This window comes from Pongo abelii, chromosome 13, assembly GCF_028885655.2.
Source record: "Pongo abelii isolate AG06213 chromosome 13, NHGRI_mPonAbe1-v2.0_pri, whole genome shotgun sequence".
Classification (NCBI taxonomy): domain Eukaryota; kingdom Metazoa; phylum Chordata; class Mammalia; order Primates; family Hominidae; genus Pongo; species Pongo abelii.
The window spans coordinates 79,475,522-79,500,343 of NC_071998.2; the positions used below are offsets into that span (position 1 = coordinate 79,475,522).

Sequence of the window (24,822 nt, forward strand, 5' to 3'; positions counted from 1 at the left end):
AACTAGCCTTGCAGAAAACTCACTTGCTCACCATTTTACAAAGCCAGGCTTTCCTATGTGTAGTTGGGGGAGGCATTGTGTGTGGGCATCGCACACATTCCTGGACGGCTGGCTGTCCCCGCAGCACAGCTCAGGGACAGTCCACTCACAGTCACCCTGAAGTCAGGATGCTCTTGTAAACGGAAAGGAAGACCACTTTTTATAACATGCCTAATTTGGGGAGATTTATTTAAATTTCTTTATCTTCCAAAAGTTATTTTACTACTAATTGTCTAAGAAACACATCACCAGGGAAAACCGCTTGCCCCTTTTCATCCAGTAGCACTGCCCCTCCAGAGTGCTTCCTGCCCTGGGCACACGGGTTTACAGTGGTTCAGAGCCAACAGAAGTTTCTTTAAAAGGGGGAGGAAGAGCAGCGGAGTAACCTGGGCAGGAAGGACTCAGGAGGGGCAGTGGGATGCCACCCACCCCCCACCCCTCTTCCAAGTCCTGGGATGCTAGACATCTGCTTTCAGAAGAATCTGGACTTTTATGTGGGCTTCTGCTGCTGCTTTGAGAAAAATCTGACATATACCTAATACGTATTTGAGAATGAAAATGGGCCTGATTCTGCTTCCTTGTCCAGAGGCTGTAGCTATGAGCGACGCTACTAGGTTTCTGGGGTCATAATGGCAGCTACCACCCGTCATGTGCCTTTCCTAGGCCAGGCCCTGTCCTGAGCCTCATCTGCCTAGACAGCCTCTCAGGCAGGCTCTTCTAGGCCACATGGCTGTGCAGTATTCAGACCGGGTGTGCAGGCAGCCTCTGCTGCCTAGCTGGCTTCAGCTGTCCTATGTCCCAAATGTTTGAGCCACATAATCTGGAATAATGGATTTATGGAGAACTTCATAAAATTTGTGGCCTTCTAGAGTCAATTACATTAAAAAATAAATAAAAAGCCCCAGGATCTGAGCTTCCTAAGGAAACATGTCAGATTATGAATGATCAGGCTGGAGCTACTTATCTTGTGAGATGAGGAAATGCAGCTGATGTCCCCTCAGGCACAGCTCTGTGGACATGAAGACTCTCTCCACAGGGAAAAACATCCCACTGCCTGCTTTACTGCCTCATTGTTTGTATTGTAACGTTCCTTAAATACAGACAAACACAAAACTAAGTATGACATCTTTGTGATTAGAGTTCTCATACAAATGGAAAACTAAAACACATTTATACATTAAATACAAACTAAATGGACAAGCCAGTAAAATTCTCGTTCATTTCATTACCTTCACGAGGCAGGTGAACTTGTTTTTTTCAATGGACTTGCCCCAGCAGGACAGCTGAGAGCCGTGTTCGCAGAGCAGGTTCATGAGCTGCATGCGCTGGTGTTGGGTCTCAGTGATGGCTCCACCGTTCTCACTGAGTCTCTTCTCGAACTGCATCAGGACAGTTGTCCACACATGCTTCATGTTGAGGGACAGTCGCCTCCTTCAGATGCCAGTGTATTCATTGCATAGTAAATCCACCTCTGTTCTCTTTTCATTAGATAGCAACAGCTAAAGTCTTACTACTGCTTTGTACCAAAGAGATGCAGAGGAGGACGTGCGAACGAAGCAACTCAGTATTAAAATACTATGCTTACAGGGATTAGCCACGTAATGAAAGAGGAGACGAAAAGTCTGTGGACAGCTCACAGATCCCAAACTTGTGTCTGTGGGCCTGGTTTGATACTGGCTCTCTTAAGGAAATCCTCTTGAGAGTTGAGTGAGAAGAGAACAATCTGGGGTAGGGAACAGAATACTATCTAGAAACTTCATTGATAGAAAAAATACATATATCTTCCCGCTTCTGTGCATCATCACAGCTTCCATTTTTAAAATCTTCCGAATCTTTTGTCCCACTCCCCTCATCTTTTCAATATTTGAAGGAGAGAAAAGAACCATGCTGCTGTAACTCTTATTTAAGCTTTGTAGATCTGAGAGGCTTTGCCAAGTTTATGTTGAGTTGCTCAACAGGATACTGTTTTTACAAACTGAGCTATTGTTTATAATGTCTCTTAACCAGCCAGGGCTAGAAACAGAGCCAGTCCAGATGTTTGCAGGAGTTCACTTTTCCAAGTACACTTCCAGAGCCTAGAGTCAGCGGGAAGCTGTTGTCATTGCCTAGTATGGTTTTTCCATCTCTTCCTTGCAGCCTACGATGTGACCCCTCTTCAGGCAGATACTTTTACTGCCAGACACATGGGATAATTGTTCTTTCCTTTACACTGCCCTTTGCTCTGTTGCTATTTTTTTTTAATATAACTCACATACCACATACCATAAAATTCACCCTATTGAGGTATATCGTTAAGTGGCTTTTAGTATCATACATTCAGCAGGTTGTGCAACCATTACTATCTCATTCCAAAACTTTTTCATCACTCCAGAAAGAAACCCCTGTAGCCTATTACCTTGCTCTGGTGTTTGTGCTTTCTTTATTTTAGTAGGGATTGTTTTCATTTTTTCTTAATGTTGACAGATGGTTAATATATAGGAAAGCTGGGTAAAACTTTGTTAATGCCAGCCTCTGCAGTGCCCAGCAGCACCATGCCCAGATGCCACGTGTGGACATCGTTTTTGCTAATATCTGAAGTGCAGTGGTTTTTCTCTGACGCAGTCCTACTGGTGGTGGTGGTCGTAAGTCCAGCCTGCAGGACTTTGCTCGCACCACTTCCTCATGTGCTAACTCTGCTTTGTCTAAATGGTAGCCACTAGCTAGCTATGGCTGTTTGAATTTAAACTAAGTGGAAATAAGAAAAGTTGCAACTGTGACCTCTCAGTAGCAGCAAGCACACAGGGCTCATGGCGACTGCTGGGCACTACACAACAGAGGTATTTGTCATTGCAGAAAGTTCTGTGGACAGTGCTGCCAAGGTGGTGGTGTAGTATTTTGGTGATATCTTCTAGCAATTATAATTGGAAAAGTGAATTAAAGCTACCGTTGGCAGGATTTCAGCGTTCCCCCAGTTTAATTACCACCATGTCTGAAGTCCAGGTTGCAGATGTCTTCTTTTTCTTCCTACAGTGCATGAACAGAAGTATTGCATTAACTCAGGCGCGCTACTTGGAGAAAGAAGAGAAGTGTCTCCCTCCTCCCAGGTCTGTTGACATTAAAATATGACCTTATTTTTTTCCCCTACTCTGAGCTCTATGAAATACATTATCTTGTGAAAAATTTTGAAAGACTATCATAGGCTATGGAAGAATATCTGTCATTAAAATATAGTACATTACCTGTTTTCTGCTCTTAAACTAGAAGTTTTTTAAATTTTAACTGAAAAGCTCCCAAGGACTCACTGAGTACCCTCTCAGTTAACTCAGAGAAATGTCTGGGAGCCCAGGAATGAACTTGGGCAAACTGAGTTTCCATCAGCTCATATCTGCCACATCTGAAAGGTGGCACATGCCATACCAGGAGTTCCTGCCACAAGGACCGTCCTGCAGGGAAGATCGGCAGTGTGGGGTGGGGGTGGGCATGCGCCTCTGCTGCTCCTTCAGTCAGCAAGACTCACTAACATTCGGGAAAAAACAAGCAACAGTGGGGAAAATGTACAGCATCAAGAAAAAACACCAAAAGTAAAAGACTAATGTCTTACTTTTAAGGAGACTGGATTCTGTTCACAAAGCACATACGAGGTAGTCCAAGGAGTTGGCCATCCCACCACAGCACTGGGTCAGGCAGTCACAGCAGGGGGCATGGACATGGTCAGTTCTGCCCTGGGGCATTGCTCAGGCTTTTGAGAGCAGGTGATGTCTACACCAAAACTGGAGAAGAGTGTGTGTCGGGCATCCTGTGGGCATCGTGGCTTTCCATCAGATGAGGTGGTGTGTGCTTTGCTCAGGGTTTTCAGTGGCTTGGAGACCTCCAGGTTCATCTGGGAGTACAGAGTGCAAGCCGCAGAAGAGCTGGAGAGAAGGGTCCTGAGGCCAGGTGCCAAGTCAGGGAGGCCGCAGGAGAGCCCACCGGGGAGTTTGAATGCTCTGCCGGCCCACAGTGCCAGATCAGGATTTGGAAGATCACTCTGGTAGCAGCTCAAAGCACCTTAAAGACCCTGCCCTTCTCAGCCAGGTGCAGTGGCCCACACCTGTAACCTCAACACCTGGGAGACCGAGGTGGGCAGATCACTTGAGCCCAGGAGTACAAGACCAGCCTGGGCAACATGGTGAAACCCCATCTCTATAAAAATTAGCCAGGCATGGTGGTGCACGCCTGTGGTCCCAGCTACTTGGGAGGCTGAGGTGGGAAAATCACCTGGTTCCAGGAGGTCAAGGCTGCAGTGAGCTGAGATCACTCCATTGCACTCCAGCCTGGGCTGCCCCCTTCATTTTTTATTGCACTCATCCAAAGGTGTAATCCTACATCCTACATTTACTTGTTAGTAAGACTGTAGGTGCATGAGGACGGGAGCTGTGCTGGTTTTGTGCCCTCAAGACTCCGTGCACAGCATAGTACAGCTCAATAAATGTGTGTCAAATGCATGAAGCAGATGTTTGCAGACGAACTCGGGGACAGAGGTAGCATTGTCCTTTCAAGCTATTATTTCTTTGATTTCCTGAAAACTTGAAAATTTCTGCCATGCCTTAGAGTATTACAGAGCTTTCACATTGCTATTGATATAAATATGAACAATCAAACTGTCGTTGATTTGAGAAGGATGGAATTCCTGCTTTGTGCCTGGCACTGCCTGAAGCAGTACATGATGGACAGGATGCTATTTCCCAGCCTCTGAGGCAGAGCCCACGGAAACTCACTCTGACTGGGTGTGCACTGGTGGTGTAGGCCAAGGCCTGCAGGCTGCAGAGTCCCTGCCACAGCGACCCACCTGCCACAGTAGTGAGAAAGTGGCTGTGGGCAGCAGGTACATGAATAGACAGGCCTATTGGGAGGACTGCCAGGAGAGGTTTGGTTACAAAAATAGGAGGCAGTGGATTTGTCTCTCAGGCCATATATGGCTGACTGTGAGTGCAGTTCCTCACCTCACATAGATAATTCTTTTTTCTGTTTGTTTGTTTGTTTTGAGTTTTTTTGTTTTTTGTTTTTTGTTTTTGAGACGGAGTCTCGCTCTGTCACCCAGGCTGGAGTGCAATGGCGCAATGTCGGCTCACTGCTAGCTCCGCCTCCCAGGTTCACTCCATTCTCCTGCCTCAGCCTCACAAGTAGCTGGGACTACAGGTGCCTGCCACCACACTGTCTAATTTTTTTGTATTTTTAGTAAGATGGGATTTCACTGTGTTAGACAGGATGGTCTCGATCTCCTGACCTCGTGATCTGCCTGCCTTGGCCTCCAAAGTGCTGGGATTACAGGCGTGAGCCACTGCGCCCGGCCCACAAAGATAATTCTTTGTGTCCTTTACTGTTCTCAGCATTCGGGTTGTGGTCACTGTGGAACAAACAGAGGAAGAACTGGACAGAGCTGCGTCCACCATCAAGGAGGTAGCGCAGGCCGTCCTGCTCTAGGCAGAGTCCCGGGACCATGGCCTCCTGCCACACGACACGCAGAGAGGACTCAAGACTCCCGCTGGCCATGGAGGGGCCTGAAAGAGAGCAAGAACATGTGGATATTTGATAGGATTGTTACCAGATGGTGTCAATATGGACCAATTGTGTGACCATGAGAAGGATGCTTATTTTTTTAAAAAGAAAACACATCTAAAAGCCCAGGAACTGATTTTTTTAAGAGGAAAACTAATGACAGTGTATAACTGATATTTAAATTGTGCATTTAGTACTATTTAAATGTTTTCTTATACTAGTATTTTATATTCTTTTGTTGTCGTTTAAAACTGGAGCTTCAGTGTCTCTTCCCACCCTTCTAATAGTAATGGTTCAGTAAGCGCTCCTTAACTCCTTAGTATTTCATAGAAAAATGACTGCAACATTAAAGCTAAGAGGAACACTTCAACATATGTGGTACAAATTTATGTTGAAGATCTAAATAAACAGCGTAGTTTCCAGTCTTCGTCGTGTGAAGCTAAATGGTGGCTAAAAGGAACACTTTTTGTGTGATTATTATAAACTTTGCATTGTATTTGAATCCTAGAACTTTTGTACACACTAAATATTGATGTCACACCATTTCTAATCTAAGCATCCTTAGCCAGAGAATATTCATTATACTTCCTAAGTGACCAATAATTTAAATCAGAAGCTATTTTATTTTGATATAATTAACCTTTCTTTACATTTCTTATGTGTTCACCTCTAATCTGTTTTAGGAAGAGGGTTGGTTATTATGTTGATCCCAGAATATAAATCATAATCTTTATATTTTAGAATGTCTCAAATGTATTCCTTTTTTGTATGGTAGGTTTGCCTAGGGACGTGTAGGCTTTTCTGAGCTAAGGAAAAAGAGAATTTTTCTTTTCAGCTTACAAATTCCAGATATCTACAAAAGATGTGAAAGCACTAAAAATACCATTTTTAAGCAGTACTTTACCTGTTTTTTCTTTAGCAAACCAGGCTACGTGGTATAAAGTTTTGTTATATGTGCCACAAGATAGCATATAAATATTACGCCATCATTCCTTCTCTTGTTAAAGGTAGAAGAATAAAATTGTCATTTTTATAATCTGTGCTCTTATTACTCAAATGGTCTTCAACATCTTTTTAAACAACACATATTTTTCGAATGTTCAGTTTCTATTTTGCTTGAGGTATTTTGTACATATGTGCCTTGTGATTGCTGCTGCTTTAAAGGATAAAGTACTCTTTGGGGGATGAGTCTGGTTTGTTTTGTTTTATTTTTTAATGAAATAAACCTATATTCCTGATTATTAGTCTATTTGCATATGTAATATATCCAACAGAATAGTCTCTTAATTTTAACTTTTTTGCACTGGGGTAGTGTTCTTTGTTGTTTGGTCTTATTTTAGAAAATAACAACTAAATTTCTTAGTTCCTTTTTTCACATCCAACCAAAGAATATATAGTATCTGAAGTGTCCTAGGTTCCTGCTGACCTCATAGGACTACAAAAATATCATGGCCATTATTTTCATAAATAATAACTGTTCAGCTTCTTTTAGAATACTTTCTAAGTGAAAATAGCAACATCAAAATAATGTTTGTAATAAACTTTTTGAAAATATGATCAGAAGTGTCTGGGAAAGATGGTGGATCAGGCACATTATTTCAGTCCTTAAAACCAACATTGTAAACAAAAGGAACCAAAAGTAAAATTTTTATGTTAAAATTATAGAGTGACCACAATCCAGTAATATACACCACGAATAAATGTCTACTAGAAACAGTAAAATTTGGATCAAACTGAAGCAAAATGCTGAGAAAGTACAGTCGTCTCAAATCTGGACCAAGTTACAAATTTCTCTTTTACGGAGTGAGAAGTTGCCAGAGTGCTCTACCAATGATCTGTGTTTTAAAAGGCAGTGGCTTGGCGCAAGCGGTGTAGAGACCATTTGGAGCCCATTTCCACTCAGCAGGACTGTCCGCAGGGAAGAAGAGAACCACACCACCTTTTTATTGTCTGTGACTAAATTCTAACTCAGGAAAAGTAGGGCTTTGGGTCAAGTTGGGACAGAAAATACACCAGTTATTTCATCAAATTCAGTACTTCACTAATTGTACCATGTGTACTTTTTTTATGTACCACTAGAAGAAAATAATTCCATCTGTATTATGCTGTAAGATGTCTTCCAATATTAGAGATATTACAATGTGGGTGGAGAAGAAGTATCTTTAAGTCTATGAAATAATAATCATCTGATGTGTGGGCCTCATGCCATCTTTCCTTGTGGGCATAAAACCTTAGTCCCAGAAGATAGAGATGCCCAACATGTAAATCTGAATATCTCCATGCATCTTTCTAAAACACTGTCCCTATGATGACATCAAATAAAAACATTCATAACGTACACCTAATAGTATGGGTTAAGCTATGGAGAATGCTTAAACTTCATTACCTTACTTATTTCCTGGTGAAGAGGAGTAGGAAGCTTAAGGATGATGGAACACAGATAAAATAAGTCATCTCGACAGCAACATTTTCTAGAGATTTGAAGGAAGAAAGAAATGGGATTCAAGGATTTTATTTCCACAAAGCAGTCTTTCAAATAACAAGGTTATAGAAAAATAATTTAAAATTAGAATTTAATACTTCTTTTTGAGCCCTTACTGAGAAAACCACTAGGGGAAAGCATCTGATTAATAAATGCACGGCCGGGCATGGTGGTTCACACCTGTAATCCCAGCATTTTGGAAGGCCAAGGCAGGAGGACTGCTTGAGATCAGGAGTTTGAAACCAGCTTGGGGAACATAGCAAGAGCTGATGTCTACAAAAAATAAAAGCCAGACATGGTGGTGTGCACCTGTAGTCCTAGATACTTGAGAGGCTGAGGCAGGAGGATGATGTGAGCCTAGGAGGTCAAGGCAGTCATGAGCTGTGATTCCAGCACTGCACTCCAGCCTGGGCAACAGAGTGAGACTCTGTCTCAAAGAAAAAAAGCAGAATAATAATCTGTCATGAGATTGGAGTTTTTAAAAAGTAAAATACTTTAATGTATGTAAATTATATCTTGCGAATTAACTCAGAAACAAAACCAAATACAGCATGTTCTCACTTAGAATTAGGAGCTAACCATCGCATACTCATGGACATGAAGATGGCAACAATAGATACTGTGGGGAGGGAAGGAGGCAGGGCAAGGGTTGAAAAACTATTGGGTACTATGCTCAACACCTTGGTGATGAGATCATTTGTACCCCAAACCTCAGCATCATGCAATATACCCAGGTAAGAAACCTGCACATGTACCCCTAAATCTAAAAGTTGAAAATAATTTGTTCATAGTGTATTATGTAAATAGGTGGGGTACAGTACAAAAATATTTAGACAAAGGGAATACTAGAAGTACAAAAACAGGGGATTAGGTAATTATAGGAAGTTTTATTATAAAGATAACTAGTAGAATACAAACATAAAACTTCCTAAATTCAAAAAAAGCAAAATTAGACCCTATACAGGGGAAAAATAATAAATGTAATGCAATACACACAGAAAATACACCCAAGTATCAAAACTGCACTGTACCCCCAAATCTACAAAAAATTTTTAAAAATACAACAAAATAGCATGAGTTGAGACTAAGCATATTAATCATACAGTGAATGGGCATCCAGTTGCTTTTTTTTTTTTTTTTTTGAGACGGTCTCGCTCTGTTGCCTAGGCTGTGCAGTGATGCAATCACAGCTTATTGCAGCCTCAACTTCCTGGGCTCAAGCCGTCCTCCTGCCTCAGCCTCCTGAGTAGCTGGGACTACAGGTGTGGGCCACAATGCCTGGCAATTTTTTAAATATTTTTGTAGGGACAGAGTTTTACTCTGTTGCCCAGGCTGATCTCAAACTCCTGGGCTCAAACAGTGTGCCCACCTCGGTCTCCCAAAATGCTAGGATTACATACATGAGCCACCCCACCTGGCCCATGCACTTTTTTTCTACTCCAAGAAAAAATTTTCAAATTGGTTCACAAAGCAAAACACAAACTCTGCTATATACAAGAGACAAGAAAAGCTAAACATGGCCGGGCACAGTGGCTCACACCTGTAATCCCAGCACTTTGGGAGGCCGAAGCAGGTGGATCACCTGAGGTCAGGAGTTTGAGACCAGCCTGACCAACGTGGAGAAACCCCGTCTCTACAAAAAATACAAAAATTAGCCGGGTGTGGTAAGAAAGAACTCTTCACTCAGAGATTCCAAAATACATAGTCTTTTCAAGTGTACATGAAACATTCTCCAGGATAGACCACATGCTGAGCCATAAAACAAGTCTCAGTAAATCTAAAAAGATCGAAGTCATAAAAAGTATATTCTCTGTCCACAATATGATTAAATCAGACATCCACAGTAGAAAGGAAACTGGAAAACGCTCAAATTAACCAGTGTGCTCCTAAATAACCCACAGATCAAAGAAATACACAAAGGAGGTTTTTAAATGTTATGAACTGAATGAATTAAATACAATATATCAAAAAAATTTAGTTAATAGTTTTATTATAAAAAACAAATTATTTGCATGATGAAAGATTACAGAACTTTAGTGGGCAGCTTCATGTTGATGCCATTTCAATAGTGATTTGTTTCAGTCTACATACTTTTCAAGAATGTCCGCCATCTCTTAATAAGATACAATCCTTTTCATCTAGAACTATTTTGGTGTCTCCATATTCTGGAGGAAATTTGTTTTTGACTTTCACGCTAACTGGTTGAATCTCTCCACCTTTTCCGTTATAGCCTCATCCAGCAGCTACTACTGTTGCTTGCAATACTTTTCCTTTAGATTTTTCTGGAAGCCTAATGTCTCCTTTGGTTACAGTTTCTGCTGCACTCCTTTCAACCAATACTTGCCTTTCAACCAATACTTTCTTCCAAAGAGTGGAAGAAACTTTCTAAATGCTGGTCCTGCCATGACTCCTGCAGCAGCCACAGCTCATATTCTGTTCTCATCCTGCCATCACAGGCCAACAAATCAAAGTTTATGTGAGGCAGCTAAAGCAGTGGTTAAGAGGAAATTTATACAGGTTTTAAATGCCTCTATCAGAAAAGGAACATCCCAGTAATAACCTAAGCTTCTGCCTTAAAGTAAAACCCCAAAGCAAGTAGAAGGAAGGAAATAAAGATTAAAGAGGCTTTTTTTTTTTTTCTCTGAGACAGAGTCTCGCTCTGTCACCCAGGCTGGAGTAAAGTGGCACGATCTTGGCTCACTGCAAGCTCCACCCTCCGGGTTCACGCCATTCTCCTGCCTCAGCCTCCCGAGTAGCTGAGATTACAGGCATCCGCCTCCACGCCCGGCTAATTTTTTTGTATTTTTAGTAGAGACAGAGTTTCACCATGTTAGCCAGGATGGTCTCAATCTCCTGACCTTGTGATCCTCCTGCCTCAGCCTCCCAAAGTGCTGGGATTACAGGCGTAAGCCACTGTGCCCGGCCTAGAGAGGATTTTTTTTTTTAAATCTATAAACATTTATTTGATACAGTCATTTTAATACATACAGTGATGGCCCGTCCCCAGGCCACTCGGGACCAGGGCACGGGGCGGGGACGAGGACCGGGGACAGATGGTCAAAAGGCGGGCAGGGCCCGAGCTCACCGTCGAAACATCTTGCAAATAAACACTTTGTAGATAGACTATATATGTATATGTACATGGTTACAAGTGATAGCTGGAACCTCTTTCAAAATGCCCTTATGTACTGAGAACTAGCATTAAAAAAACCCAAACCAAGAAACCCAAAGCACAGGACACGCGGCCGTGAGGCAGGGGAGAGCCTGGGGCCCCTGACCCGGGCCTGGAGGAGCCTCCTGGGGCCCGCCATGCAGGTCACATGGGGACGGCCCTTCCTGGGATCAGGCTCACTGGCTCCTTCCCTTCAGCGCCACCAGGCAGGAAGGCCAACAGTCACACAGGAGGCACCCTCACCTGCCTTTGCACCAGTAAATAAAGTGCATCCTATTTTCGTATGAGTCAGCCCTTCCGGGCCCTTTCCTGTTCTCAGGGCAGGGGGCGTGCGCTGAGCCACAGGTAGATCTGCAGAAAGATCCCCGACTGGTCCTCAGGCAGGGCCGGCACCCACCACACTCTAGGGGTCTTGGTCCCTCTCAGGGCTCCTGGAGGCCTGTATGGGCCAGCTTGAGGAGTGGGCTGACTATGCTGAGCTCCACCCAGGGCCCTACCCCTTGGGAGGAGGGCTCTGCAGACCAGCATGTGGGAGAGGAAGGGCAGAAAGAGAGGACTTTTTTTAAATAAAGAAAATTAATGAAATCAAAAGAGTTTCTTTAAAAGACATCAACAAAACTGACAGACCTTTAACTGGACTAACCAAGAAAATAACAGAGAAGACATAAATTGCCAAAATTAGGACCTGAAGAGGTAACATCACTACCAATCTTACAGAAACTAGACAACTTAAATGACACGAATGTATTCCGAGAAAGACGCAAATTATCAAACTCTGGAATAAAAAGAAAATCTGCCAGGGTGGTGGCTCACGCCTGTAATCTCAGCACTTTGGGAGGCTGAGGTGGGTGGATCACTTGAGGTCAGGAGTTCAAGACAGCCTGGCCAACATGGTGAAACCCCGTCTCTACTAAAAAGATAAAAATTAGCCGGGCTCCATGGCATGTGCCTGTAGTCCCAGCAACTCCAGAGAGAATCACTTTTGAGCCTGAGGGGCAGAGGTTGTAGTGAGCCGAGATGGTGCCATTGCACTCCAGCCTGGGCAACAGGATTGAAACGCTGTCTCAAAAAAAAAAAAAAAAAAAAAAAAAAAAAAAAAAGAATAAACAGAAAATCTAATAGACTATCACAACTAAAGAAATTGAATTAATAATTTAAAATATTTTCACAAAAATATCCATATACAGGTAGACACTAGGGAATTCTATCAAATATTTAAAGAAAAAGTAGTACTAATCACTCACAAATTTCTTTCAGAAAAATTGAGAAGGTGGCAACATCTCACAATTCATTCTATGAGATTATTATGTTGATTCCAAAGCCAGACAAATTACAAGAAAACTGCATATGAATTTCCCTCCTGAACATAGACACAAATATCTTTAACTCCTTTTCAAAACGGTGTTCAAGAATCTAGCCTATATAATAAAGCTAAAAAAGAAAATTAAAAGCATCCAGATTGGAAAGCATCCAGTTTAAAAAACAATTCTATGTATAATGTCAAAGAGAATAAAATAATAATTTAACAAAAATGTATAAGGCTTATACACTGAAAACTACAAAACATTACTATAAGAATTAATATTGGCAGGCCGGGCATGGTGGCTCACACCTGTAATCCCATCACTTTGGGAGGCCGAGGCGGGCAGATCATGAGGTGAGGAGATCAAGACCATCCTGGCCAACACGGTGAAACCCCGTCTCTACTAAAAGTACAAAAATTAGCCAGGCATGGTGGTGCACGCCTCTAATCCCAGCTACTCAGGAGGCTGAGGCAGGAGAATTGCTTGAACCCGGGTGGCAGAGGCTGCAGTGAGCCGAGATGGCGCCACTGCACTCCAGCCTGGGAGACAGAGCGAGACTCTGTCTCAAAAAAAAAAAAAAAAAAAGATTGGCTGGGCGTGGTGGCTCACGCCTGTAATTCTAACACTTTGGGAGGCCAAGACAGGCAAATCATTTGAGGTCAGGAGTTCGAAACCAGCCTGCCCAACATGGTGAAACCCTGTCTCTACTAAATATGCAAAAAAAATTTAACTGGGCATGGTGGCAAGCACCTGTAATCACAGCTACTTGGGAGGCTGAGGCAGGAGAATTGCTTGAACCTGGGAGATGGAGGTTGCAGTGAGCCGAGATCACGCCACTGCACTGCAGCCTGGGTAACAGAGCAAGACTCCATCTCAAAAAAAAAAAAAAAAGAATCAAGATTTAAATAAATGGAGAGCCATTCCATGGACTAGAACATATCCCAAATTAATTTATAGTTTCAGTTCCCATCAAGATTCCAGCAAATTTTTGCACAGAAATTGATAAGCTGAACCTAAAATGTATGTGAAAATATAATACAAGGCCCTACAGTAGTCAATGGCAATTTTTAAAGAGAACAAAGTTGGAGAATTTACGTTATCTGATTTCAGAACTTACCATAATACTGCATTAGCAAGACAGTGTGTTTTACTGATACAAAGATGCATCCATGGAACAGAATCCAGAGTCCGGAAATCAATAAACCCTTATATTTATGGCCAGTTGACTTTCAACAAAGTGGCAAGACAATTCAATAAGGAAATGATAGTCTTCTTAACAAACGTCACTGGGAGAATTTGATATTGTAGTGGGTTAAATGATGGCCACCCGAAGAATCAAGTCCTAATCCCCGGATCTTGTAAATGTTACCTTCTCTGGAAAAAAGGGAATCTGTGTAGGTGTGATGGTTAAGGATTTTGATATGAGCTTACCCTGAATTACATTGGTAGGCCCTAGATACCATCAAAGAGTCCTTGTAAGATACAGGCAGAAAGAGGTGACACAGACATAGATGGGGTCACCCACAGAGGAGAAGGCAGTGTGAAAACAGGCAGAAATAGGAGATATCAACTGCAAGCCAAGGAATGCCAACAGCCACCAGAAGGTAGAGGAGTCAAGGCACCCATTCTTCCCTGGAACCCTCAAGGGGGCATCTCTTTCTGATGCCTTGATTTCAGACTCTGGCCTCCAGAACAGTGAGAAAATCAAGTCTTATTGTTGTAAGCCACCAGTTGGCACTAATTTGTTACAGAGGCCATCGGAAGCTAATAACAGAATCTATTTGAAAACAAAAAACTTAGACTTACTTTGTATATATAAATTAATTCAAATTGTCCATAGACATCAATGTAAGAACTAAAACTACAAAACTTCTAGGAGAAAATCTTTTAAATCTTGAGTTAAGCAAAAAGTGCTTACATACAAAACACCAAAAGCATGAGATAGAAAAGAAAAAAATTGATATACTGGATTTCATTAAAATTAAAAACTTTTGATCTTCCAAAACCCCCATGAAGGAAATGAAAACAAGCCACAGACTGTGAGAAAATATTTGCAAATTATATACTTATAAAGGATATGTATCCAACTATATATAAAGAACACTTACAACTCAGTCATAAGAAATTTAAAAACCCAATTTACAAATAGGTGAAAGAGTTGGTATTTCAACATGAGAGCTATAGAAATGATAATAAGCACATGAAAGAGTTATTAACACTATTAGGCGTCAAAAAAATGGAAGTTAAAACTGCAAAGCAACATCATTACACACCCACTAGAATAGTCAAAAAGAAAATACCAAGTATTGCCAAGATATGGAAAAAGAGAAACTTGATATACGGCTGGTAGAAATGTAAAATGGTGTCATCACTTTGGAAAACAATGTGGCAGTTTCTTTAAAAAGTTTTCAAATGTGTCATGTGCTATAGTCTAAATGTTTGTGTTCCCCTGAAATTTCTATGTTGAAACCTATTCCCCAGTATAATACTATTAAAGAGCGAGGCCTTTGGGAAGTGATTAGATCACAAGGGTGGAGCCCTCATGAATGGAATTAATGTCCTTAAAAAGCCCAAGGATATCCAATGGCCCCTTCCACTATGTGAGGACAGAGTGACAAGGCATAATCTATGAGAAAGCAAGACCTCATCAGACACCAAACCTGCTGGCACCTTGATCTTCGTCTTTCCAGCCCTCAAAACGGTGAGAAATAAAGATCTTGTTTATAAGCCACCCAGTCTACAGTATTTGTTATAGCAGCCCAAACAGACTAAGGCAATATGGCCTAGCAATTCCACTCCCAAGAGAAACAAAAACATATGTTTATGCAAAAACTTGTAAACAAATGCTAATAGCAGCATTATTTATGATGGTGAAAAACTGGAATCTGTCCAAATGCCTACTGTATTAGCTTGTTCTCACACTGCTATGAAGAAATACCTGAGACTGGGTAACTTATAAAGAAAACAGGTTTAGTTGACTCACACTTCAACATGGCTGGGGAGGCCTCAGGAAACTTACAATCATGGTAGAAGGGGAAGCAAACATGTCCTTCTTCACATGGTGGCAGGAAGGAGAAGTGCCAAGCAAAGGGAAAAAGTCCCTTATAAAGTCATCAGATCTCATGAGAACTCACTCACTATCATGAGAACGGCAGCATGATTCAATTACTTCCCACTGGGTCCCTCCCACAACACATGGGGATTAGAGAAACTACATGATGAGATTTGGGTTGGGATACAGCCAAACCACATCACCTGCCAACTTGTGAATGAATAAACAGAGTGTGGTATGTCCACACAATGGAATATAATTCAGCAAAAAAGAAATGAACTATGGACAAAATGTTTCAACGTGAATGAATCTCAAAAACATTCTAACTGAAAGAAACCAGATGCAATAGACCAGACCACATAGTGTATGATTCTATATATATTCAATGTCCAGAAAAAGCAAATTGAGGCCGACTGCAGTGACTCATGCCTGTAATCCCAGCACTTTCGGAGGCTGAGGTGGGTGGATCACCTGAGGTTGGGAGTTCGAGACCAGCCTGACCAACATGAAGAAAACCCCGTCTCTACTAAAAATACAAAATTAGCTAGGCATGGTGGCGCATGCCTGTAATCCCAGCTACTTGTGAGGCTGAGGCAGGAGAATCACTTGAACCCGGGAGGTGGAGGTTGCAGTGAGCTGAGATCGCACCATTGCACTCCAGCCTGGGCAACAAGAGCAAAACTCCGTCTCAAAAAAAAAAAAAAAAAAAAAAAATTTAAATTGAAAGAGACAGAAGATAGATTTTGTAGTTGGCCACAGCTAGCAGTGAAAATGGGATTGACAAAACCAGCTGGAGGGATCTTTCTGGGGTAATGGAGATGTTGTAAAAATGGTCATGGTGATGGCTGTACAACTCTGTGAATATACTAAAAACCATTGAGTCAAGTGCAAGCCCCAGCCTTGGACAATAAACAGAGGTGTTAATGAATCAACTTTCTTTCTGTCATTATAGCAAAGAGTTTCTTATCTGGGCTGCCGATAACAAACATTTAAAAAGAAGTCTGTGATGTGGGACAGGTGGCATGTCTACACACAGGGGCAGGATGCCACACTGAGAGCAAGGAGGCAGCATGAGGCAAATTTTACAACAGAGAGCTCTATCCCAGTCTAGTCCTAGCCACGAGTCCGGAGACACGATCTTCGCTGAACACATCCTCACCTACAAAATAGGGGGTTGCACTGGAGAACTGTATTTTTCAGGACTGTCGAATCCTCCTCTTCTAAACTCTACTTGCCTCCAGACACACACCTCAGTCACTGAGAAATTACTACACATACCTCCCTCTAGAAAAGTGCAAAATCCCTTTTGTTCTTGTTCACACTAACCAGTTAGTTTTTGTTTTTAGAGATGGCTAATGCTGTCACTCACGCTGAAGTGCATAGTGCGATCATAGCTCACCACAGCCTCGAACTCCCAATCCTCTCACTTCAGCATCCTGAGTAAGCGTGCACCACCACATCTGGGTAACATTTAAAATTTTTCAGAGAAACGAGGTCTTGGTACGTTGCCTAGGCTGGTCTTGAACTCCTAGCCTCAAGTGATTCTCCTGCCTGGGCCTCCCAAAGCACTCGGATTACAGGTGTGAGCCATGGTGCCAGTGTTCTTTTTGACCAAGGTGTGCAAACCAAAAGCTTCAAACGTTGCATTCCATTCCTGGAACTCTTGTTATTTATCCTTGGAGTGTCTCTGTCCCCCAAAATTCAATAGTATCCCTTCCCTAATTAATGGCTTTGAAGCAATTTCTTTGCAGCTGCGTTTCCTGCTGTTCATCCTCTAGCGCAGCTGTCCCCAACTTTTTTGGCCCAGGGGTGGGGGACGCGGGGAGTTGAGGGTTTTGGGATAAAACTGTTCCACCCCAGGTCATCAAGCATTAGATTCTCATAAGGAATGCGCAACCTAGAGCCCTCACATGCATAGTTCAGAATAGAGTTCGCGCTCCTATGAGAATCTGATGCCCTCACTGATGTAACAGGAGGCGGAGCTCAGGCGGTAATGCTGGCTGGCTATCGCTCACCTCCTCCTGTGCAGCCCAGATCCTAACAGGCCAGGGACTAGTACCAACCAGTCCACGTCCTGGGGGTTGGATACCCATGCTTTAGAGAAAGGAATGTTTCTGTCCCTATTAATTCACATGCACAGCTTTAGAACCAGCTTCCTGGATGTTACACAGAAATCCAGATATCCTGGCAGTAAATTCCTCATCGACCTCTGCATCTCCCACCCTGCTAAAGAAAGTTAACAAGTGAAAGAGAACTCTGTTCAGATCACTAATAGCATCCCAGCACGGAGACCGCGCCTCCAGAAGTGAGAGTCGGGGAGTCTGGTGTTGTCTGTGGGCTTTCCCAACCCTTCCAGGTAACAGAGTCCTATCTGCAGCTTAACCTTACCTCAGCCCGCAAGCTCAGAGCGAATAAACTGAGTGTAAGGCTGCCCTCCACACACGAAAGCCTGGGGGCCCTCCCCAGGAAGAAGTCCCCTGCCGCCTCCTCGGTGCAGGGCCTCATGGGAGAGTCCTGGGAAGGTTTCTGAGTGGACACTGGGTTGGAACGGGACTGAGCAGCAGTGTGCGTCTCAGCCTCCCATTTCCACAGCCTCCAGATCTTTGGAAGATACAGTCCTAATGGCTGTCGCATTGATCTTTTCAGAACTCTTGGTTTCTTTTGTTCAAATGGAGATAAAACCCTTGTTTTGCCCTGGTGTGGATGCCCACAATCTCTGCCTGGAGCTGAGCGCGACCAGGGGTCGGTAACTGTGCGCTGTCCATTGTTCCTCATCTGTTTCTCCTCACCTGGTGCGTGTGTGGCCCTCCTGGCTCAGGGTGTGTGTTTCATCTAACTCTCTCACTTAACACGGGCCTGGGAGCTCCTTATTTGTTGTCCCTAGAGACAAGAAGCCTTGCTTCTGTTGTGTACGTTGTTTACATTACACAAGTGGTATACATTCATATTAAACATCCAAACAGTAAGGAGGCCTGAAGAATAAATCTTGAAAATCCTGTTTTCACCCAATTTTACTCCCTTCTCCAGAGGTAACTCTCTTAACAGTTTGTTGGCTATCCTCCAAGAATGGTTTCTAAACGTTTACATATGTACCTGTATTCAAATTGCTTTTTACAAAACATAAATAGATCAATTTCCTTGTTCTGATTTAATGATTTAATGTAGGAATATTTCCATACCATTACTTCATTCACTACGTCATCCAGGCTGGAATGCAGAGGCTCGATCTCGGCTCACTGCAATCTCCGCCTCCTGGGTTCAAGCTATTCTCCTGCCTCAGCCTCCTGAGTAGCTTGGATTACAGGTATGCGCCACCACGCCCGGCTAATTTTCGTATTTTTAGTAGAGATGGGGTTTCACCATGTTGGTCAGGCTGGTCTCAAACTCCTGACCTCGTGATCCACCTGCCTCGGCCTCCCAAAGTGTGGGGATTACAAGCGTGAGCCATCGCACCCAGCCCATTCCCTTTTATTCTTGCAGAGTATTCTGTAGTTTGGATGTAGTACAATTTATTTGACCCATTTTCTTTTCATAGACATTTAAGTTTCTTTTTTTTCCCTATTACAAACAATGCTGAAATGAACATCCTTGATCCTGTAACGTTACGTAGATCTGCAGGTGTTTCTGGGGTATGGATTCCTAGAATTGGAATGGCTGAGTCAAAGGGCTTCCAAAGCCTTTGATAGATACTGACTTTTTTTTTTTTTTTGCAGAAGGAGTTTCTTGTTGCCCAGGCTGGAGTGCAGTGGCATGACCTCAGCTCACTGCAACCTCCACCTCCCAGGTTCAAGCGATTCTCCTACCTGAGCCTCCCAAGTAGCTGGGATTACAGGCATGTGCCACCACGCCTGGCTAATTTTTGTATTTTTAGTAGAGATGGCATTTCTCCATGTTGGCCAGGCTGGTCTTGAACTCCCAACCTCAGGTGATCCACCTACCTTGGCCTCCCAAATTGCTGGGAGCCACTGTGCCCAGCCAACAAATATTTTATAAGTCATCTTTATTCCAAATATTTTTTCTTTCTGTTATTGAATTTGTTGTCTCTCTCGTTTCAAATATTTGTCTTGTCAAATCTGCCAATCTCTTTCATTGTGGCCTGGAAGGTTTTTTGTTTTGGTTTTGGTTTTGGTTTTGGTTTTGGTTTTGGTTTTGGTTTTGGTTTTTGAGATGGAGTCTCTCTCTGTCACCCAGGCTGGAGTGCAATGGTGTGATCTCTGCTCACTACAACCTCCATCTCCAGGGTTCAAGTGATTCTTCTGCCTCAGCCTCCCAAGTAGGTGGGACTACAGGCACCCACCACCACATTCGGCTAATTTTTGTATTTTCAGTAGAGATGGGATTTCACCATGTTGGCCAGGCCTGCTTTCAAACTCCTGACCTCCAGTGATCCACCTGCCTCAGCCTACCAAAGTGCTAGGATTACAGGCATGAGCCACCGCGCCCGGCCTGTGGCCTGGAAGTTGTGCCTTGCTTAGAAAATTGTCCCTACTCCTGAATTATAAAGAAGTCATCCTTTCTCCCAGCAATGTCCAGTGCTCCCCGTGTATTCACAGCTGGTTGGTGAGCTGCTTGTCTATCTCTTGACCAATAAATACTAAAACTTTCCAGCTATTGTAGGTTTCTAATATGTTTTTGTATCTGGTAGGGCAAGTCTCCTATTGTTCTCTTTTTCAAAAGGTTCTCAGGCATTCTTACATTCACACTTTTTCTCTTCCAGAACTCTAGAATCAGCTTATTATGTTATAAAATTGGTCTCGCTGTGTCTGCAGCCATTTTTCCTTCACACATGCTGATGGATGTCGGTCCTATCTGTTAACAAACCGCCTGATGAGATCAAAATGCTCCAGCCAGCTGCGTTGTTGGAAGCTGCTTTTAAATCTGCTCAGCTAGAAAGTCCTCAGAGAGAGACTATGCTTTGTTCACTTTGTCCCCCAACATCAGTATATGACCCATCCCTATCAGATGCTTGGTCAACATAAATGTCATCAATCGATGTCTACAACAGCAGAGAGCTTATAAGACTTCCACTCTTCCTTGAGCAACTGGCTTTACCTCTAGACAGCTGGATTCCTCATGAATAATATACAATGGTTGTACGGGTTCTGCCTACCTCACAGGGTGATTCTGACGCCAAATGATGCAGTGGGCGTGATGGGCTGGCAGAGTTTTAAAGAATTGCACTGCTGGCCCGGCACGGTGGCTCACGCCTGTAATCCCAACACTTTGGGAGGCCAAGGCGGGTGGATCACCTGAGGTCAGGAGTTCGAGACCAGCCGGACCAACGTAGTGAAACCCTGTGTCTACTGAAAATACAAAAATTAGCTGGGCATGGTGGTGCACGCCTGTAGTCCCAGCTACTCAAGAGGCTGAGGCAGGAGAATCGCTTGAACCTGGGAGGCAGAGTTTGCAGTGAGCTGAGATCACTCCACTGCACTCCAGCCTGGCGACAGAGTGAGACTCCGTCTCAAAAAAAAAAAAGAAAGAAAAAAAAGAAATGCACTGCAGTGATGCTGCACGTCTAATGAAATGAAAGGGAGTGGGTGGAAATAGAGGTAAAAGCCAGTGAAGAAATGAAAATGTTCTCCCCCAGCCATCTGCCATGCACCACTCCTGCAGAAGCCTCTGGAGGAGGCAAGAGACATGCTGTTCTCAAACCTCCAGAAGTCATGGGAAGCAGCCTGTGACCCCAGGGAGAACACCTCCTCAGATGATGGATGAACTTCTGCTTAGAACATCTGACAAAATCTCCAGCGTACAGAGCCTAGACCCAGGATAGCCTTTCCCTCCTGCTCCTCTTGATGCCTTCAGGCTACTGGAAATCACACCGGAAAACAACATTCCTAGACTGAAGGCTTGCAATGTTCCCTATGCCATTCCAAGCACTTTTTATGTGTTAACTCATTTAATCTTCCCAAAAATCTTGTGAGGTGGATGCTACTAACATCCACATTTTATGGCTGAGGACATTGAGGCACAGAGAGGTGAGGGGACTCGCCCATGGGCACATAGCCCATAAGAGGTAGACTCTGGGTACAGCCCAGGCAGTTTGGCTGCAGTGTTTGTGCTCCTGACCACGAAATCACACTGCTTTCTCTCTTTTTTTTTTCTTTTTTATCTTTGTCAATATTACTAGAGGTTTATCAATTTTATTGATTTTTTTGACAAATGAGGTTTTTTGCTTTATTAATTTTCTCTTCATGTATTCAGTTTTATTGATTTCTGCTTTATTATTTTGTTCCTTCTGCTGCTTGCTTTTTGTTTATTTCATTTTTTCTCTTCTTTTTCCAGTCTCTTGAGCTAGAACTTAGCTTATCAGTTGATATATTTTCTCTTTTCTAATGTAAGCATTTAAGTGCTATGAATATCCCTCTCAACATTGCATTAGCTGAAACCCACAAATTTTGATAAGCTGTGTTTTTAATTTCATTTATGTCCATTTTGTTTTTATTTTTCAATATCCTTTGAGACTGCTTTGACCCATAAATTACTTAGAAGTGTATTATTTAATTTCCAAGTGTTTGGAGATTTTTTTCTGTTGTCTTTAAGTTATTGATTTCCAGTTGAATTCAATTATGGTTAGAGAATATATTCTGCATGATTTCAGTCTTTTTAAATTGGTTAAGGTTTATTGTATGACCTAGGATACAGTCTTTATGATGAATGTTCCATGAGCACTTGAATAGAATATGTATTCTGCTGTTGTTTGATGGAGTAGTCTATAAATGTGAGTCAGTTAATGGTGCTGTTTATTCTTCCATATCCTTGCTAATTTTATCTCTAGTAGTGCTATCAATTGCTTCAAATTGAGTTTTGAATTCCCCAACTATAATTTTGAATTTATTTCTCTTTTCATCTCTATTGGATTTTACTCCATATATTTTGAAACACTGTTGTGTGTTGCATACACAATTAGGATTGCTTTATCTTGGAGGATTAATTCTTAATTATTATGTAATTCTCTTTTTGTTTCTAATAATGTTATTTGCTCTGAAGTTTATGTGACATTAATATAGTCACTCCTGCTTTTTTCTCATTTATGTTTGCATAGTATATCTTTTTCCATTTTTTGTTTCCTACCTTTGTTGTTATTTTTTACATCTTTGGTTCATAGACACATATAATTAAGTCCTGTGGTATCCAATGTGACAATCTTTGAATTGGTATATGTATACCAATTATATTTAAATTAATCATTCATATGCTAAGGCTTAAGTCTGCCATTTTATTATTTGTTTTCTGTTTGTCTTCTTTGTTTCTTATTCCTCTGGTATTTTTCCCTTGCTTTCTTGTGAGTTACTTAAACATTCATTGGAATTAGATTCCTTTTTATTTATAATATTTCTTAGCGTACTGCTTTCTACAGTTTTGTTAGTGATTGCTCTAGGTATTACCACATATATATGTAATTTACTATAGCCTACTGATGTCAGTGTTTTACCCCTTTGAGTGAAGTTAAGAAACCTTGCTTCCATGTAGATCTCTTTACTTTTCCAGCATTTTAAATATAATTATATGAAGTGTTTACATACATCGAGTGCCATACTGAATAGTGTTATAATTGTGGCTTCAAACACAAAGTATGGTTAAAGAAACTTCACAAGTGAAGAGTAGTCTATTATGCTTACCTTTCTATTTACCTATTCCATTATTCTTTCCTTTCTGAAGGTCCAATCATTCATCCATTGCCCTTGTCTGTCTTAGTCTGCTAGTGCTACCATAACAAAATACCATAGGCCAATTGTCTTAAACAACAGAAATTTATTTCTCACAGTTCTAGAAGGTGGAAGTCCCAGATGTTGGCAGGTTTGGTTTCTCCTGGGGCCTCTCTCCTTGGCTTGCAGATGACCATCTTCTTTCTGTGTCCTTACATGGCCTTTGCTGTGTATATACACAGCTGGTGTGCCTGCCTCTTTTTATAGGTACACCAGTCCTAGTGGATTAGCAACCCACCCTTATGACCTCATTTAACCTTAGTTACCTCTTTAAGGGCCTTGTTTACAAATACAGTCACATTGGAGGCTAGGACTTCAATATATAAAGGTGAGGGTGGAGGAGACACAATTTAGTACCTAATATTTTCTTTATGTTTGGGGACCATCCTTTAGCTAAAGACTAAATCTGCTAGCAACAAATTCATAGTTTTTTCCATCTAAAAATGTCTTATTTCCTCTTCATTTTTGAAAGATGGCTTGTTAGATGTAGTACTCATTGTTGATAGTTGGGGTTTTGGTTTGGCTGATTTTTGCTTTTTTGTTTTTGTTATTTTTTCTTCATCACTTGAAAAATATGGCCTTGATGGTTTCAGATTAAAAATCTACTGTCATTCAAGTTGGTCTTCCACTATAGGTAATGCATCGTTTATCTCTAGCTGTTTTTAAAATTTTTTTGTCTTCAGTTTTTCAGAAGTTTATGATGTGTTTCTGTGTGGATTTCTTGGGGTTTATCCGGTTCCATTTCACTGAGCTTCTTGATTCTGTAGTTTTATGTCTCTTTCTAAATTTGGGAAGTCGTCAGCCATTAGTTTTTTTGAGTTCTTCTTAGCCCCAGTCCCACCTTATTCTCTTTTCCTTGTGGAACTCTGTATGAATGTTAGATACTTTAGAGAGTTGGATATCTGTCTCACAAATCCCTGTGGCTCTGTTCACCTTTTTCAGCCTGTTTTTCCTCTATTTTCCAGATTGAATAAATTCTGTTGATCTGTTTTCAAGTTTCCCTGTCATCTCTACTCTAGTATTGAGTCTATCCAATGAATTTTTTATTTCAATTGTATTTTTCAGTTCTAAAATTTCCATATGGTTCTTTTTTTATAACTTCTATTTCTTTGCTGAGATTTTTAATTTTTTGTTTCAAGAGAATCACAATTGCTCGTTGAAGCATTCTTATTGTGAAAGTTTTAAAATTTTTGTCGAATAATTTCCGTGTTATATTTATTTTAGTATTAGCATCAGTTGACTTTTTATTATTAAAAGTGTGATTTTCCTGATTTTTGGTATGATGAGTGAATTTTTATTGTATCCTGAGCACTTTGGTTGTTATGTTAAGAGGCTGCTGATGCCACTTAAATCTTCTGTTTTAGCAGACAGTTACCCTTTTCCAATTTAGTCTAGCTTCTGGCCCACTTTTGTGAGCCGTAGTTCCAATGACAGCTGCTATGCTTTGAATTTGTTCCCCAAAAAGTGTGTGTTGAGAATTTAATCCCAAATGCAACAGTGTTGGGAGGTGGAGCCTAATGGGAGGCATTTGGGTCATGAGGGCT

At 41.8% G+C, this 24,822-nt stretch overlaps 1 protein-coding gene and 1 pseudogene across 3 annotated transcripts in view; one reads left to right on the forward strand and one right to left on the reverse strand.

Moving 5' to 3' along the window:
- Nucleotides 1-6,794, forward strand: part of SPTLC1 (serine palmitoyltransferase long chain base subunit 1) — a 77,639-nt gene extending 70,845 nt beyond the window's left edge. For 2 of the 3 annotated variants that reach the window (XM_054519452.2, NM_001132921.1), the window contains 2 exon segments: nucleotides 3,049-3,122; nucleotides 5,388-6,794. In XM_054519452.2, the coding sequence (XP_054375427.1) occupies nucleotides 3,049-3,122; nucleotides 5,388-5,481 (168 nt within the window). In that variant the 3' untranslated portion in view covers nucleotides 5,482-6,794. 3 annotated transcript variants of the gene reach the window in all.
- Nucleotides 6,795-10,116: 3,322 nt separating this feature from the next.
- LOC112134986 (10 kDa heat shock protein, mitochondrial-like) lies at nucleotides 10,117-10,443 on the reverse strand (annotated as a pseudogene).
- Between the last annotated feature and the right edge of the window lie 14,379 nt (nucleotides 10,444-24,822).